The sequence below is a fragment of the Podarcis filfolensis genome, assembly GCF_964270895.1.
Source record: "Podarcis filfolensis genome assembly, chromosome: 4".
In the NCBI taxonomy this organism is placed as follows: Eukaryota; Metazoa; Chordata; class Lepidosauria; order Squamata; family Lacertidae; genus Podarcis; species Podarcis filfolensis.
The window spans coordinates 27355624-27374235 of NC_139607.1; the positions used below are offsets into that span (position 1 = coordinate 27355624).

At 42.1% G+C, this 18612-nt stretch overlaps 1 protein-coding gene and 1 long non-coding RNA gene across 2 annotated transcripts; both read left to right on the forward strand.

Annotated features, from left to right (window-relative positions):
• The first annotated feature begins 334 nt into the window (after positions 1-334).
• CHAMP1 (chromosome alignment maintaining phosphoprotein 1) lies at positions 335-11715 on the forward strand. Its single transcript, XM_083610558.1, has 2 exons — positions 335-580; positions 6498-11715. The coding sequence occupies exon 2, from the start codon at positions 6524-6526 to the stop codon at positions 9668-9670; it is 3147 nt and encodes a 1048-aa protein (XP_083466684.1). The 5' UTR covers positions 335-580; positions 6498-6523; the 3' UTR covers positions 9671-11715.
• Positions 11716-12908: 1193 nt separating this feature from the next.
• On the forward strand, positions 12909-15058 carry LOC310761311. The gene is made up of 3 exons (XR_014547368.1): positions 12909-13463; positions 14243-14343; positions 14517-15058. It is a non-coding gene; the product is annotated as an uncharacterized lncRNA (long non-coding RNA).
• The last annotated feature ends 3554 nt before the right edge of the window (positions 15059-18612 follow it).

Genomic DNA, 18612 nt, shown 5'->3' on the forward strand with positions numbered 1-18612 from the left:
ATATAATATAATATAATATAATATAATATAATATAATATAATGTAATGTAATGTAATTATTATTATTAATTAATATTATAATTATTAATTCCAATCACGTGAGCCCCCAACTTGTAGGATGGCTACCTAGTCACGAGAACTAAGCAGCATGCAATCTCTGTCAGGTAAACACCACGACGGAGGAGTCCCAACTCCCATCTCCTCCTCACGGGAAGCGTGGGAAGATGGAGGCATCATGGCGCCTCCAGCAGTCTCTTTCCTCCTCAAGAGCGTCATTCCAACTACGTTCCTCGCTGCCACGCGCCTGCGCCGAATTCTACAGCGGGGCGGGGGGCGGGACGGGGCGAACTCAAGTAGCAGTTGGGCAGCGGCTGGACGGCGCGAGCCAATGAGAGGGCGCCTGTGTGGCCGCGCGGCCTACCCACCGCTCCGCCTCAGTACCGTCGCCTGGCGCCTTCAGCCGCCGACGCCTCCCCCCCCCCCCGCTCCCGCGAGCGCCACAGTCTCCGGCGTCTCTCCGGCTTGTGAGAGCAGCCGCCATTGTAGTGCCTCTCTCTCCGTCGCCGTTGTTTTCTCCCGGGTAGGTACTTTGCCGTTTCTTCAGCCCCCCCCGCTTCCTTCTCCTCCTCCCCCACCTCGACCGCCCAGTTTAATAGGGTAACGGACAGGGACGTCTTTTCACCTCATGTGTGAAAAGCTCGGCTCGCCTCCCCGCCCTTTTTTTTTTTTTTAACGCACCACAGTAGCCTTTTGTCCCCTCCCCCTTTCCGTTCACATAGCGTTTTGCGCGCGCTCGGTTCCCTTCCCCCGTTCTCTGCGCGCGCGCACAGCTCCTCTTGTCTGTCGGCTCTCTCCCTACCCCGCTGATACCTCCCCCTCATTGCAAACCGCTTGTTGCTGGCAGACTTGTACGTGCACACGATCAAACGATTTCTCTCCCCCCCCGCCGCGCCCGTGTTCAACTGTGCTTGCCGTCGGCCCTAAGCTCTCAACGTTTATGCGCAGTATCACAGTATCGTTGCTGTTTCCTAAAGGCTGGACTATGAGGCTCAGTTATTTGGGATTAGGAGTAATTCCTGCCTAGGGGTTAACGGGCCCCATTAGGTGTTGGGGACCACCTGCATCAGGAGAGCCACAGGTACCCACCCCAACCTTGGTGTAAAGCCAACATCGACTTGGATTTTTTTTGCCTAACTGCAGCAGTGGGATGCACATTTCAAGACATGTTTTACAATGGTACCTCAGGTTAAGTACTTAATTCGTTCTGGAGGTCCGTACTTAACCTGAAACTGTTCTTAACCTGAAGCATCACTTTAGCTAATGAGGCCTCCCGCTTCTGCTGCACCGCTGGAGCCCGATTTCTGTTCTCATCCTGAAGCAAAGTTCTTAACCTGAAGCACTATTTCTGGGTTAGCGGAGTCTGTAACCTGAAGCCTATGTAACCTGAAGCGTATGTAACCCAAGGTACTACTGTATTCTGTTGGTGCAAATACCATTGCTTAAATAGTCTCATGGAAAGCATATTATACAGTGGTACCTCGGGTTACTGATGGCAGAAAGTGAGGAGGAATTAAAGAACCTTTTAATGAGGGTGAAAGAGCAGAGCGCAAAATATGGTCTGAAGCTCAACATCAAAAAAAACTAAGATCATGGCCACTGGTCCCATCACCTCCTGGCAAATAGAAGGGGAAGAAATGGAGGCAGTGAGAGATTTTACTTTCTTGGGCTCCACGATCACTGCAGATGGTGACAGCAGTCACGAAATTAAAAGACGCCTGCTCCCAGTGGCGTAGTGTGGGGGGTGCAGGGGGGCCAGCCGCACCGGGCGCAACATCTGGGGGTTAGGGTTAGGGGGCGCAAATCCACGGGTTAGGGGGCGCAAATTACTTGCCTTGCCCCGGGTGCTGACAACCCACGCTACGCCACTGCCTGCTCCTTGGGAGAAAGGCGATGGCAAACCTAGACAGGATCATTAAAAGCAGAGACATCACCTTACCAACAAAGGTCCGTGTAGTTAAAGCCATGGTTTTCCAAGTAGTGATGTATGGAAGTGAGAGCTGGACCATAAAGAAGGCTGATCGCCGAAGAATTGATGCTTTTGAATTATGGTGCTGGAGGAGACTCTTGAGAGTCCCATGGACCGCAAGAAGATCAAACGTATCCATTCTTAAGGAAATCAGCCCTGAGTGCTCACTGGACGGACAGATCGTGAAGCTGAGGCTCCAATACTTTGGCCACCTCATGAGAAGAGAAGACTCCCTGGAAAAGACCCTGATGCTGGGAAAGATGGAGGGCACAAGGAGAAGGGGACGACAGAGAACGAGATGGCTGGACAGTGTTCTCGAAGCTACAAACATGAGTCTGACCAAACTGCGGGAGGTAGTGGAAGATAGGAGTGCCTGGTGTGCTCTGGTCCATGGGGTCACGAAGAGTCAGACACTACTAAACGACTAAACAACAGCAACAACCTCGGGTTACGGGGACGCGGGTGGTGCTGTGGGTTAAACCCCAGAGCCTAGGACTTGCTGATCAGAAGGTCGGCGGTTCAAATCCCCGCGATGGGGTGAGCTCCCATTGCTCGGTCCCTGCTCCTGCCAACCTAGCAGTTCGAAGCACGTCAAATTGCAAGTAGATAAATGCTGGCCACATGACCCGGAAGCTGTACACCGGCTCCCTCGCCCAGCAAAGCGAGATGAGCGCCATAACCCCAGAGTTGGCCACGACTGGACTTAATGGTCAGGGGTCCCTTTACCTTTACCTTACCTTGGGTTACAGACGCTTCAGGTTACAGACTCCACTAACCCAGAAATAGTACCTCAGGTTAAGAACTTTGCTTCAGGATGAGAACAGAAATCGTGCTGTGGCGGCGTAGCGGCAGCGGGAGGTCCCGTTAGCTAAAGTGATACCTCAGGTTAAGAACAGTTTCAGGTTAAGAACGGACCTCCAGAACGAATTAAGTTCTTAACCCAAGGTACAACTGTACTGCCATTTTATTAAGGTGGTTCTGTTTGCTGTTTCCAAAGGCTGGAAGCAGTTAATTCAACAAATAACCAAACAGATAGTTTGTATACACTGAATGGTTTGGCTGATGCTTGTTCATCTGTTGAGGACAGATACAAGTAGCCCCATCAAAACTTTAAAAAGAAAGTTCATAAGTTGCATTGTGATTTCTGATGTGACATGTTTGCCTGTGGAGATGTGATGTTCTGAAACCAGGACCAGGAACGCTGGAAATTAGGCAGAGAGAATGGTGGAATAGAGGGTAGGGTAGGAAGAGTAGAATTCATTTTTCAGCATGAGGTGACTCTTGAAAGGGGTTGGCTTTGGTGCATTCAGTAATGACAGCATGTACTAGGCTACCATTTGGCATACCATTCATCTAATCCTATTAAATATTCCTAGTGTGGTGCCCTGATTCTTATAGTAAATATGTGGTGTTCTTAGATGAGGGGAGATTTCATCCCAGTCAGTTAGTACAAGATCTTATGTTTAGTTGTTACATGTGCTTTGTTTTTAACCGTAACTTCCCAAACCATTTTTATTTTCCTGATGTATCATGAAGTACTAGTACTGCTATGGGCAATCAGACACAGATCATAGAATTGTAGAGTTGGGAGGTACCCCAAGGGTCATCTAGTCCAGCCCCCTGCAGCAATCCTGCCCACAGCTGTCCCTGGGTGAGCACGAACCACCAACCTTCTGGTTAACAGCCAAATGCACTGACCCATTGTGCCACAGGAGGAACATTATATTAATGTTAGTATTTCATATTATTATTATTAATTAAATTTGCATACCACCCTATACCCACAGGTCTCAGGGCAGCTACAACATAAAATCACAATATAAAAACTCAAAATACATAATAAAAATAAATATTTAAAAACATTGTAATAAATACTACTGTTTATTTAAAGCAAATAGTACAATCATTTCACTTTATGATTCTGGGACTTGGACTGATTCTGAGACTTAACCTTTAATTTTTCCTAAGACATGTTTCTAATATAAAATTATAGGGTCAGAATCCCTAATATACATTTTATAAAGGGGTTCAGATTCTTGGTTTTGAGTGACATTATGTTTATTAGAACCCAACTCTGTGAAACTAGATCTTTCAATATGGGGTCTTTTTATTTGGTTGTTCTATTCTCAGCTGTGGAAGTTCATTTCAAGAGACCAACCTGTGCTGAGACATAAAGATACTTTAAAGCCCAACATCAAAACATTATTATTAACTTTAATAATGTAATAATAAAGCTTGTAGGATAGAAAATTCAGTCTAGCACCTTGTAGTATTCGACTTGTTTAACATTTTATATGCTGCCTCTCCAAATGTTTAAGTGGCTAGTGACAGTCATAAAAACAATCAAAATAAAATTCTGTAATTAAAAATAAACCAAGGCACTGGTAAAAATAACTACCAGTAGAATAACTTCCAGAGGTCACCCAAGCGTGATATACTTTGCACTTCTTTCTAAAGCAAGTCTCAATTTCCTAAGGGTCATATCTGTAGGTAAGCAGTGATGTGTACAGAATCTCCAGGAGAAGAGATATATTGTGAACTGTGGTCCTCACTAATAAATATGTTTGCAGTGTATGCACCTGCCAGTCTTAAGAAAACTCAATTGTGGCTTCACACCTATCTGTCATCAAGAAAACAGTATTTTATATTTAAATATTTAATAGTTTGTATTTATGCATCATTTCCCCTTAGTGTTCAGTGTGCTTCAGATGCGTTATCTCAGTAGTCCTTAACAATCCTGTGAGGCAAGCCAGTGCTATGGCTTTAAAAGAGGATCAATGGCTACTAGCCATGATGGCTGTGCTCTGCTTCCACAGTCAGAGGCAATAATTCTTCTGAATACCCATTGTTGGAACTGGCATAAGGAGAGAGTGCTCTTGTGCTTGGGTCCTGCTTTGGGGTTTCCCACAGGCATCTGGTTGGCCACTGTGAGAACAGGATGCTGAACTAGATGTGTCAATGGCCTGATCCAGTGGGCTCCTCTTATGTTCTCACGTATCCCCATTTGCAGATGGTGGGCTGAGAAATAAAAAATACCCAGCGAGTTTGGGCTTATTTGAGATTTTAACTGGAGGCTTCTATTTCACAGATTATTTTCCTGCTACACTATACAGTGGTACCTCGGGTTACATACGCTTCAGGTTACAGACTCCGTTAACCCAGAAATAGTACCTCGGGTTAAGAACTTTGCTTCAGGATGAGAACAGAAATTGTGATTCAGGATGAGAACAGACAGCAGTGGGAGGCCCCATTAGCTAAAGTGGTGCTTCAGGTTAAGAACAGACCTCTGGAACAAATTAAGTACTTAACCCAAGGTACCACTGTACTAGCTTCCGGAAAGATATGGAGTCAGCGTGCTTCTACATTGCTAATAGTTTCAGTGTCAAATATTTCAATATTCTAAATACTCTGTGCAGTATATGGTACCTTGAGAAATGGCATTAAGGTTGCATCCTGGGGTGTCCCATGTAGCAGTGAACATGGAAATCAAAAGTTTTGGTTAGTTTTTATTTTTGATGAAATACTGAATGAAGGTTACTGTGACCCCATGGCTTAGCATGAATGAAAAAATATGCAGGTTCCTAGGGGGGAGATTGCAGTCACTGTGCTCCTCCTGCCTCCATGCTACCTCCAGAACAAATTCATTCTTTGACATAGCATTGCATCTGAACCTGGGCTTATGGTTTGCCTTGCTCTAGCTGTGACTAAGACCCCTCCACCGCAGCTGTCTATGCTATATGCATAAGTTTTTGGGGAATCACTGGATGGAGTGTGTGGCATTGGGAGTGGGACTTATCTGTGTGGCTCATTTCCTTGCTTCCGTGTTGCTGTACATGGGAGATAGTAACACCTGCAAAGAGCTATAAGTTTAACCCTTTTAAGAGTGAATGTTACTGGCACATAGCAAAATATTCATAATAAAAATTATTTTTCCATACCTTACAACTGTGGTCTACATTACTATGTAATGACCCTTGTGGGTTTTGACTGGTTTAGTTGGTATACAGAATGAGGAAGAATACAGCATAATTTAATAGTGAAATCAGGAAGATCAGCTCACTTCAGGCCAAATTCACAACCCATATATTTGCTAGCTCCATTCCATTGGAATTTGCCTGTAGGATTTAAATAAAAGGGTCTGGAACTAGCAGGATATTCTCTGCAGATTGTGTGCTTTGTTAGGCTTTCTGCAACAGAAAGAACCATCTGGAATTGGTAAACAGATTAAATTGCCATCAGCAAGTGCTGATGGTTTTGTAAACAATGAAGAGATTTATATTCAGAAGTATTTGTACATAGGGTGATTTCCCTCCGAAGTGGAAGATTGTGATATACAGCTTAACAAGATTAGATGATTTGATTTTTCTTAGGAGATATAATTATTCAGCTGAGTGTTCATTTAGTTAATTTTACTTTAATAAGAACAAACTTTTCTGTATGTTATGTGCTAACTTTTTAACTTTTATTTCAGGAATACTGGAGCTTACAGTCTGAAACATGTGTAGTGTTATGCAAGTTGACAATAGAAAAATGGACATGTTGAAGATCCTGCGTAAAACAACAGAGCGCTTGGAATGTGATCACTGCAGTTTCAGAGGGTCTGACTATGAAAACATACAGATTCATATGGGTACTATCCACCCCGAGTTTTGTGATGAAATGGATGCTGCAGGACTGGGGAAACTTATATTTTACCAGAAAAGTGCAAAGTTATTCCACTGCCACAAATGTTTTTTTACCAGCAAAATGTATTGCAATGTTTATTATCACATCACAGCACACCATGCAATGCCTGACAAATGGAAAGAAGAGCAAAAAGATTTGTTAGCAACAGGTGCAGAAACTGTAAAGAAACCTCTGTTTGTGGAACCTCAGAAGTCTTCTCCGCCTCCTGAGTCACTGAAACCCACTGTTTCTCCCGAATCTCAGAAGCTGGCTCCCTCTGAAGCCCTCAAGGCTGACGTTGGGTTACCTTCCAAGATACCAAAGTCCATCTCAGTTGTATCCATGGAGCAACCAAAGGTTGCTCCAGTTGCATCCGCAGAGCCACAGAAACCCATCTCTGTTGCATCATCAGAGCTGCCAAAACCTATTCCAGTGGTGTCATCAGAGCCATCGAAACCAGTCCCTTTTGTGGCTCCAGAGCCCCTGAAACCCACTCCAGTGGAGTCCTCAGATGTATCAAAACCTGTATCTGCTATCTCCCCTGAGCCACAGAAACCTGGCACAGTCACATATGTTGAGCCACAAAAACCCTTCTCTAATGTACACCCAGAACTGCATGTATCTATCTCAGAGTCAGAGAAGCCTGCACCACTTGTTTCTCTAGAACCACAAAAACCGCTACAACCTGTATCCCCAGAACCTCAGAAGTCTGCTGTGCCTGCATCTCCACATGTGGCTGCATCTGAACCACAGAAATTTGCTCCGGCTGTGTCTCCCGAGCCTCGCAGGCATTCCCCGGCTGTGTCTCCTGAACCTCGCAGGCACTCTCCAGCTGTGTCTCCTGAACCTCGCAGGCACTCTCCAGCAGTGTCTCCTGAGCCCCGCAGGCACTCTCCAGCTGTGTCTCCTGAGCTAAAGAAATCTACATCGGCTATATCCTCAGAAACTCGCAGGCATATTCCTCCGATGCGGAGGCCTGCTTCAGCGCTTTCCCCTGAACTAAGAAAACCTGAACCACCAATACCAGATCACTGGAGGTCTGCTCCTAGTATTGCTCCAGAGCCCTGGAGGCCTGCTCCTAATATTTCCCACGAACAACAGAAGTCTTCTATTAGTGTGTCACCTTGGTCCCCGAAACCTCCCACTTCTATGTCAATGGAGTCTAGGAGGCCTGCCTCAGAACCTCGAAGACCAGGTTCTATGATGTCCCCAGAGCCTCAGAAGTTTGTGCCAGAGCCTTGGAAATCTACCTCCTTGCCTGAGTCTCAGAAATCTAGTCTTGTTTCCTCAGAGCCCTGGAAACCCATTTCTTCTGTTTATCCTGAAGGCTGGAAACCTGTCTTGTCTCCTGACACATGGAGGTCATCACCAGCAGTACCACCCTCTGCACATCCCATGCCAACAGAGCTTAGAAAGTCTGGTCCCCCAATGTCACCTGATCTTTGGAAACCTTCATTCTTTCCTGAACAACGTAAGCCAGCTCCTGTGTCTCCTGACCCTTGGAAATTCCCTTCTGACTCTCGGAAGTCTCCTTTCTTTTCAGACACTCAGAAGCCTGCTCCTTTTGTTTCTTCTGAGTTCCAAAAACGTGCTTTGTTTTCCGAACCCCGAAAACGGGCACTTTTTCCAGAGTCTAAGAAATCTGTTCCTCCTCCTACTTCTGCTGATGTACAAAAACGTCCATTCTTCCATGAAACTCACATGTCTTTTCCTGAAGTCCAGAAACATGCCCTGTTTTCTGAACCTCACAGACCACCTCCTGTTTCACCTGAGGCCCAAAAGCATGCCTTCTTCCAAGAGCCCCAGAAACATGTTGCAGTTTCTCCTGAAGTTGCAGAGCATGTTCCCTTTGGAGAACCTCAGAAACCACCTGTTCTTACTCATGAAGTGCTGAAGGCTTCTTCAGTTTCTCCTGAAATTCAGAAACATGCAAGCTTCGCTGACCCACAGAAGGCACTTCCTGGTTCCCCTGAGAAACAACGGCAAGGTTTCTTTGCTGAGCCTTCAAAAGGTTCTCTTTCACTTGAGCTCCAAAAACCTACTCCTATGTCTTCTGATCCAAAGCAGAACTTTGGTTCTGATGTCCACAGACCACTGGAAGCAGCAGGCAGAGAAGTTCACAAAACTGCTGTCTCTGACTTCGGTCAGTCTGCTGCACCCATTTTTTCAGACTTGCAGGTACATTCCGAATCTGGTAAAGATTTCTTCACTGAGCAGCCAGAAGGTGAGAATCCATTCAGTAGTCTGTTAGCTCCAAAGGAGCAGCTTATACAAGCCAAGGAAGCTACAGAAGTATTATTTTCTTGTCCAAAGAAGAAACCGAAGAAGGAAAATCAGGAAATTGCAAATATAGACCTAAATAACAGTGGGAGTGGAAATAATGAAATGGATACCTCTGAAGTTAAGGAGCAGGAATCAAACAGTGATCAAGAACAGTTTGATCCAGAAACTTCTGACCTCAATAAAGACACTAAAATTGATTTAGCTAGTCCCACTCAACCTCAGTGTGTGCTGCAGTTTACTGAAGAAAAGGAAGCTTTTATCTCGGAAGAAGAAATAGCAAAATATATGAAGCGTGGCAAAGGCAAATATTATTGCAAAATTTGTTGCTGCCGGGCTATGAAAAAAGGTGCTGTTTTGCATCATTTGGTTAACAAGCATAATGTTCACAGTCCGTACAAGTGTGACATATGTGGAAAGGCATTTCTCTTGGAATCTCACCTTAAAAACCATGTTGCTGCTCATGGTCAGAGTTTGCTTAAATGTCCACGTTGCAGTTTTGAATCAAACTTTCCTAGAGGCTTTAAGAAGCATCTAACCCATTGCCAAAGTCGTCATAATGAAGAGGCCAATAAAAAACAGATGGATACCATAACTGAGCCACCTACTCAGAGTGAAGAGGCCAATAAGGTGCCAGTTGATGGCACCGAACCATTGAACGAATCACTTATCGAATCACTTACTGAACCACAGACTTAATCATATTTGTTTGGAAGTTGAAGAATCTCCAAAAATGTTAGCTTGTGGTCAGTAATGCGGTTGAACTGTCTTATGCAAGTATATCAGCATGTCACAATAAACATGATGGCCACAATTAAATGCAAAATTAAGTGCACTTAATTCATTTATTTGAATGGGCCCTAGTTTGCTTAACTGTGCTATATTGTAGCCATTAGTTTGCAGAAATAGTTAACACCGAACTACCAAAGTAATAGGTCTGTACTGGATTATATGGAGTGCTGTTTTTAAAACAAAAAATGGAGATTAAGTCATGGACAGAGCAGTCAATGGGTTATTACAAATTCTCTGGCAACAGAATTATCAGATTCTGAGCCCTGACAGTACTTCGCTACCCAGAGCAGAAGGTTGGAGGTGGTGAGAGACAGAAGCAGAGCTCAGAGGTGGTGTACATCTCCCTCCACCCTACATCCTGGGTATGCATCCAGGGAATGTGGGCTTTTGATTCCCTGATCCACATGCCCCCACAAACAGCTCCTTTTTGCCCTCTCCACTGCAACAGTAGCAGTCCTTTCAATGGTAGCTAGAAGGGCGCTCCTAAGGACAGACGACTTTGCCTGCAAGAGGGAGACAGCTGCAGAATCCTCTGACTCCTGTGATTGTTGAATATTTGTGAGCATCTTTTCCATCTCACAAGGTGTCCAGCATGCTCCTCTGCATGCTCCGCTCTGCGCAGCGTTGTCAAGCCTTTTGTGGAGTCAATCACCGATGCAATAAACTCACTTCACACCCACGGTACAGGCAGCAAGGTTTATTTCTGGTTTACAGCTTAATGATTTTGTACTTCATTAACCCATGCATCAGTTGCTAGCATGCTGCATCTGGAGATGGTTCTCCCCTTCGCGGCAGGACAAAGAGCAGAGAGAAAAAATGAACAAACTCAACCCTTTCAGTCTTATCTAGGCCCAAAGACTGAACATGAACATTACCTCGTGCTTCTGACCCTGAAGTCATCTGCTTCTATATTGTTTACATTATACTGTGTAGATACGGAATGACTACTAGTTTTAGTTTCACATATACAAACACCCCCCTCAGTCCTTATCGGAACTAGAGCATACACAAAAAACTTATACAGTACAGTGGTACTTCAGGTTACAGAGGCTTCAGGTTACAGACTCCGCTAACCCAGAAATAGTACCTCGGGTTAAGAACTTTGTTTCAGGATGAGAACAGAAAGCGTGCTCCAGCGGCGTGGCAGCAGCAGGAGGCCCCATTAGCTAAAGTGGTGCTTCAGGTTAAGAACAGTTTCAGGTTAGGAACGGACCTCCGGAACAAATGAGGTACTTAACTCGAGGTACCACTGTATGCTTATTCAGACTCAATTGTAAACACATTTCTCATGTTTCTGAAACTTGAAAGCCTTGGTTATGCCATCAGCAATATTCTCACTGGGGCAATATTTCAGTTTCACTAGACCTTGTGAGACATGATCACAAACACTTTGAAATTTAATTTTAATATGTTTTGTTCTGTTCTTAAATTGTCCAGATTCTGCTAGCTACACCTTGCTTGCACTTTCCAAACCCTCCCAACATCATAGGTTTTCACTATGATTTACTAAATTACTAAAATAAGGAGCTGGAATAGCAGAAATGCGGCAATTCGCCCACTCAGTTAACTCTCCAAATCCAGTTTTTTATTTGAAATATATTGAATAGCTCAATATTTAGTGTAAACATCACAAAACTGAAATTGTTTTAAATTGTGCATGGAATAGTATAGTAGTTTGTCTTGAATCACAAGTAGTGATCATTTTTATAAGTATTGCAAGGAAAAATCAGTGTTTGCACCTCAATAAATTTGCTTGTTTAGATTTTTTAAGTAGTTGTGCTTCTGCTCTCACTCTATTTGGAGTGGAGATTAATGTGTGTGAAATAGCTGGAGTAATGTCAGATGTATTGGACATATATATGCTGTCTTGTATTATTGTTCTTTATAATTTGGGGAATGTGTTTTAAGCATTGTTTTCTATTCTAACAATAAAAATAATCTCTGCATTGAAATTGTTAAATTGTATGTATTAGGTAATGTTTCATCAGCTTTTATTACTTCAGATATTTATTACTGGAATTAGTACAGATTTCTGTGCATTCTCTAATGCAGGTAAGTGATAGCATTTACAATGTAAATAATATTTTTTTTAAAAGAAAATTAAATGGTAATCTATACAAATCTCTTGTGATTCAAATTCAACACCACATGTGGTTACATCATACATGATCTGCTTGTTCTACATGAGAAATGGATTTAGATGTCAACAAAATTGTGTAGGAAGTGGCAGCCGTGCCATTCAGCTAGTAGATAAATTGGCTCAATCTTTCCCAATCAACAGTACTACTTGTGTTCATGACCCATAGCAATTGAAATCTGGCGGCTCTATCCTTTTGTCGTTTGAGATGTGAAGGTGTCATATCTCATCCTTCATGGTGTGCACCCTTTTATTTTACCAGAAGTGAAATGAAGTCCAAAGATACTGTTCTGCTGATTCAACCTTTTGAATAAGCAGAGCATAGTAACTCTTAAAGAACCTATGTATTATGGCACTGGATAGATTTTTACATTTTTATTAAAACTTTTTTGTTGTAACTTCTGGTTGACACTTCTTGCTTTATCATGTAAGGTGTAATAAAATGGAAAAGTTCCAAAGGCATTAATATAATTCAGCCCAATGTAAGCATTGTTAAATATTACTGGTATAATTTTTTTTTAATAATAATAATAATAATAAATTTTATTTATATCCCGCCCTCCCCAGCCGAAGCTGGGCTCAGGGCGGCTAACAACAATAAAACAATACAAAAGTACAACACAAACAACACTCTAAAATCATTCATTATAAAATTAATTAAATTCAAGCCACTGGCCACTATTGGGCCAGAGCTCCGCGAAGATTGCCGAGGGAGGGAGTCAGGCTGTGCCCTGGCCAAAGGCCTGGCGGAACAGCTCTGTCTTGCAGGCCCTGCGGAAAGATGTCAAGTCCTGCAGGGCCCTAGTCTCTTGTGACAGAGTGTTCCACCAGGTCGGAGCCACAGCCGAAAAAGCCCTGGCTCTAGTTGAGGCCAGCCTAACTTCTCTGTGGCCTGGGACCTTCAAGATATTTTTATTTGAAGACCGTAAGTTTCTCTGTGGGGCATACCAGGAGAGGCGGTCCCGTAGGTACGAGGGTCCAAGGCCGTATAGGGCTTTAAAGGTGCCAACATGAAGTGGGGATTATCTTTACAGTGCATGGACATGATCCCATGATTTGTATGTACATAGTAGGAGAATTTGGACAGCCTGAGATTTGTTTGAAGCTCTCATTACAGCTTTTTGCTCTGCAGAAGAGACAAGCTGGTTGCTTAAATTGCAACCAGGGTTTTCAGAGGTGCAATACAAGCAGCTATAGGTGAAACGTTCACCTATATTTGAAAATAAGTTGTTTCATCTGCTCTTCAGCTTTGCTTAAAAAATTGTGGCTGTCTCCTGCCATAAAACTTGCATGTAGAACTATAAAAATAATTGGAGGTGCCCATGCCAAGCATACTGTGGTCAAGATGTAGAAGAATTAAATTGAATCTGAAAGTAATTTAGCTAAGTGAGAAATGAAAACATTGTCTGTGTACCAACATATTTACACAGCTTGAATTCCCCAAAAGGTCAATGTGATCCTTTATATAAGAATAGCACCTAATCTGCATTTTGTTTTCATCATAGACTAGCTTTTCAGAAGCATGTAAGGACATGTGCCCTTGGGAAAAGTAAAAACATTCAGGTCTGGATTTTTCCATTACTATGATTTGAACAGATGTAAGTGAATTATATTGTATTTATAGTATGCAGAAGTTGGATGTTCCATGACAGGAAAATGTGTACAGATAAATATTATTTTGGCATTTATGCCTTGCTATAATAGTTTTTTTCTAAACATAAACACAGCTGCTTACAATACAAAAACAAGAGGATCAATTCATAAAATGTAACTTATTAGCAAAACTTGGAGGGTGTGTGCATGGATGGGATTACATGACACTTTGTGGTTTCATTTGCCAGCTCTCTTTCAGGGAGCTCAATGGATTGAATTTGGGTATTCCATGACCTAACTAACCACTGCTAGGTGAAAACATGATAAGTTAATTTAGTAGTATTTCCTTTGCATTAACTGGACTGGAGCTTTGTTAGTAATGTCTAATAATCTTTTCCATATCCCACAATACATTTTATGATGGGAATCTGTAACACTTTGTACAGTACGAACTGTTGATGCAGGGACAGAACAAAAGTTATTTTTTTTTAAAAAAATAACATAATTTCTAGCCTGCCCTTCTTGTGCATATCTGTTACTCAGGGCAGCTGTCAACAATTAAACTCACAGTGTCATGAAACAATATCAAACAATATTATGCAACAGAGGTAGGTAGAATAAAAACAGATAAAAACATCATCCGGGCCAGGCAAAAACCTGCTGGAATAAATATTGAACTATTGAGCAGAGGATGGTTAAAGAGGAGCTGCATAGACATTGTTATCACAGACACGTATCTTCCTTCTTAGGTGAGACATAGAGATGAGCCTCTCCACATCTTGGGCAGCAAAGCAGAGTAGTGGCGAAGGATGTAGCTGATTCTGGATCCAAACCCTTTAGGGCTTTAAAGGTAATTAGAAGCACTTCTGCCCCCAACAAAATAACCTGGATATGACACTCTGCTTGTCCTGTCCTCTAGGACAGTGGCTAAGTTCAGCTGCTAGATGGCAGCAGTATTTAGCATTTAGCTTGCATTGGAGTTGATCTACTGCTTCCTAACTTTTTTCTTTTTTACAAAACTAGGAAGATGTTGATCTATTGTTGCTAGCAGAAGACGAGGCAGACCATAATGTACATGCGTGACACGTGTACATGTATTACTTGATCACATTTGTATCATTCAGAAGCATCGTGTATAAAGTGATATGCAAGTTCTGTCTGTGGTGTTTGATCCCTAATGGCTCCTTGACATACAAAGCCACAATTTGCTGCAGGCATTGAATGTGCATGTGTCAGGTAGCCCTGGCAACCGTGGCAAACAGCATGCTCTCACGTTAACTCTTAGACAAAAAAAAAATCTCACAGTTCTGCCAGTGGCATCTTTTCCTAGGCGTTTATAGGGTTTGCTCAGATCCTATTTCTTTTTTTATGTATTGTCAGGGCAATCTCTAAAATTCAAGCTACTTCCCCATTAATTTTTATTTTAAAAGCTGTGCTCTCCTGAGCCAGGTGTTTCTCTTTTTAATATACCTCTATTAGCCGTCTACCGTTTCCACTGATGAGAAGACATAATTATGTCTCAATTTTAAAATTGCAAAAAAATGACTTCAATGATCTAGACTTTTTCTAGCCTGCCTATGTTAAAAGGTAAAGGGACCCTTGACCATTAGGTCCAGTCATGGCCGACTCTGGGGTTGCGGCGCTCATCTCGCTTTATTGGCTGAGGGAGCTGGCGTACAGCTTCCAGGTCATGTGGCCAGCATGACTAAGCCGCTTCTGGCGAACCAGAGCAGCACACGGAAACGCCGTTTACCTTCCTGCCGGAGCGGTACCTATTTATCTACTTGCACTTTGATGTGCTTTCAAATTGCTAGGTTGGCAGGAGCAGGGACCGAGCAACGGGAGTGCACCCCGTCGCGGGGATTCGAACTGCCGACTTTCTGATCAGCAAGTCCTAGGCTCTGTGGTTTAACCCACAGCACCAACTGCTTCCCATCCTGCCTATGTTAAAAGCCTGCAAAAACTTTATCAATGAGCTACTTGAGCAGCCTTTCGCTTCTTAGGCACTACTGTTAACATCACTCAAGACATTTTTAGAACTATTCATACAACACAGCATTTTTCTTATAACTGCCATTTAAATTATTTTATCTTACGTGCAGAAGCCAAAGTAGTGAATATTTTGCCGGAACGTGGGAGTCTCTTGCAAAGGAATTTCTAGGCAGGCGATGCCAGAGCACTTAAGAATGTTCAGCTGTGGAAATGGACACATATTTGCTTGTAACAGCATTATCTAAAGGGGTCAGAACAATCTGACTTCATTTTTATGGTCCAGCAAAGTTCTTTTAAACAATGAGAAAACATGGGATGTTTGGACTTTTCTGTTCCTAAGCATGGCCAATCTCTTCAACCATCTTCCACTTTCAGCCCACAATCTAGGATTTAAAAGTGCTGATGGAAAGGCAAAAACTAATACCAGTATTTCTCATTCTTTTTCTGAATATATTTAAATGGAATTTAGCTGTAGAATGAATCTGGCTCACAGCATTCCATTATATTCTTAGTGTGACCAAGGAATGACACAGGATGGAACTTTACATGTAGGGAAATGCTACAGTTATTTGGGTCACCAGGGACACCAATGGCTCCTGCTCCATCTGTGAGTGCACCTCTATTTTTCACAGTGTAAATAATGCTTTGAATTCATTCAAAAACCAAGTGCTTCTAAAGCCAAAGTCTAGCCAGGTCTGCTTTTAGGATTGCTGAAATGGCAATAATGGGTTCTCGGAGTGTATGCGTGTGTACATGTAGTATATACATTCTCAGTGCAAAGAAATGGACTGAATTTAACTGGGTATCAGAACAAGCCCTTTGCCCACTCATCCTAATCATGTGTATTTTGCTATTGATGTTTTTTTAAAAAGCAGTTTCACTAATGATACATGTTCTAACCTGATGATGAATGTACACTGTCTTCCTTCACACATGCTATCCTTCCTTCTTTGGTACAACTTCATCCTTCTGGGACAAGAAAAGAATGATGGTATATAGGGCACTGAGTGAAACGTCAGCTATAAAAAAATTTTCTGCCAGTAGCACCTTAAAGACCAACTAAGTTAGTTCTTGGTATGAGCTTTCGTGTGCATGCACACTTCTTCAGATACTTCTTCAGATGGTATCTGAAGAAGTGTGCATGCACACGAAAGCTCATACCAAGAACTAACTTAGTTGGTCTTTAAGGTGCTACTGGCAGATTTTTTTTTTGTTTGTTTTGACTATGGAAGACCAACACGGCTACCTATCTGTAACGTCAGCTATAAAGGGATGGTATATTTTCTTGTGTGCCTCCTGGAACCATACTGTCACCATCTATTCCTTGGCAGAGATTATGGCTGGATCATAAGCCACAATTGGTCTGGCTGTTGGTTGTAGCAACTGCTAAAGGCACAGGGATTTAACCAATAAAGGACTTCTTGGTGTGCAGCAAGGAGATCCTCTACCTCTCCTCTCCCTGCACACCCTCCTTAGCCACCTCCATCTATATTGGAGTTTCCCCCACCAGAGCAGATTTGGGTTGGAGGCAAGGAGACTTACCGGTAAGTCCCATTGCACAGGCAAAAGCCCCTGCACTAACAGTATGACATTGCAGTGTCCTAAACTTCAATATACCTGCCTACCCATCTAAAACATCCTGGCTTTTGCTTTCTGATTATAGCAAAGTGTTAATTCACCATAGCCATCTCATATCAACAGCCTCTCAACCATATTGTCTATCCCTGTGTTGTTCAATAACAACTGCTTGAAAATAAATCCTGAAATCTGTGCATGGAGATTGTTGACAGGGTCTGTATGTTCTCTTTTGAAAAAGCATAAAATAGTTTAATTAGGTATGCTGTTTATTGGCTATAGGCCTTTATCAGCTAAAAGTTTTAAACTTAAAAAGAGAAATTGCTGGATAGTCATTTCAAATTATGGAATTTTTAAAAAATGCTAGTTAGAATGTATGTGAAATAAATACACAACTTTTAATAGATACCATCTGTCCTGTCAAACTGTTCTGTTTTTCTTGCTAGGTCTGGTTAATTATGTGACTGGCAACCATTTCAGTAAGGAGGTGTGCTAAAGTCAAATGACTCTCCTCTTTTGTCCTTTGTAATTCTCAGCAAACAATATGGTACTGTCTCTGGTGACCTTTCGCTGTTCTTTCTTTTAAAAAGAATGCTATTGAGGCTTTGGTGACAAAAGACTTAACCATTGCACCCAAAATCTTGAACGGCTTCCCAAGAACATTTACAATGTTATTTTAAGGAGCAAAGGAAATTATAAACACAAATGACATTCTTATTCAGGGTTCAGTTGACCAATTTCTTTTTAAAAAATAATGAAAAAAGTTATGACAATATATTGATAAGTGAGTTTTAAATAGCAGTTGCCAGAGTATGGAGGGCATGGTGTACATATATTCACCCTCACTTTTCCCTAGTCAATTACCTTTGATGGTTAAGTTCAGCTTGTGACAATTACTATTTATACCCTTCTCTATCTCATACACTCTAGGTAACTTGCTGAAATGTCATCAGTATCTGGCTCCCAATCTGGGCTTGTCTACAACAGAGCAAAATGTGGGTTTTTATCCTATTTTTGGTCTAGTTTTACTCTCAGAAAGAAAATGTAGGATAAAAATGTGATGCACAGATGCCCTTAACTCTTAGGCTCAGTGATTTAAAAGTGGCCTCATTGTTAATCAGCTTCAGGCCATAATTCTCATGGAATTAGGTAAGCTTAAGCAAAATGCATTTAAACATTATTGTAACTTTAGTGATGATCTATAACAGTTGTAGCCCTGATAAATTATTATATTACTATTACTTTTTATTATAAATGGCTGTTCTAATTACTTTCCAGCAAAAAAATCACAAGCTTTTAAAACCGTGTTGCAGCTTTTAACATTTATTTTTACAGCTTAATTCTTCATATATTATGTTCTATTGTATTATTATTTTATTGTTGTATATATAACTTGATACTTTTAATTCTGCCCAGATAGCTTACAACAAAAGGTTAAATAAATAAATAAATATGATTCAGTAGTAGTAATGAAAATAGGAAATGTACTCTGGTGCCTCATTCAAAACGGGTATGCCACGAGGATATACACCCTGAGAATAGTGCAGATCCT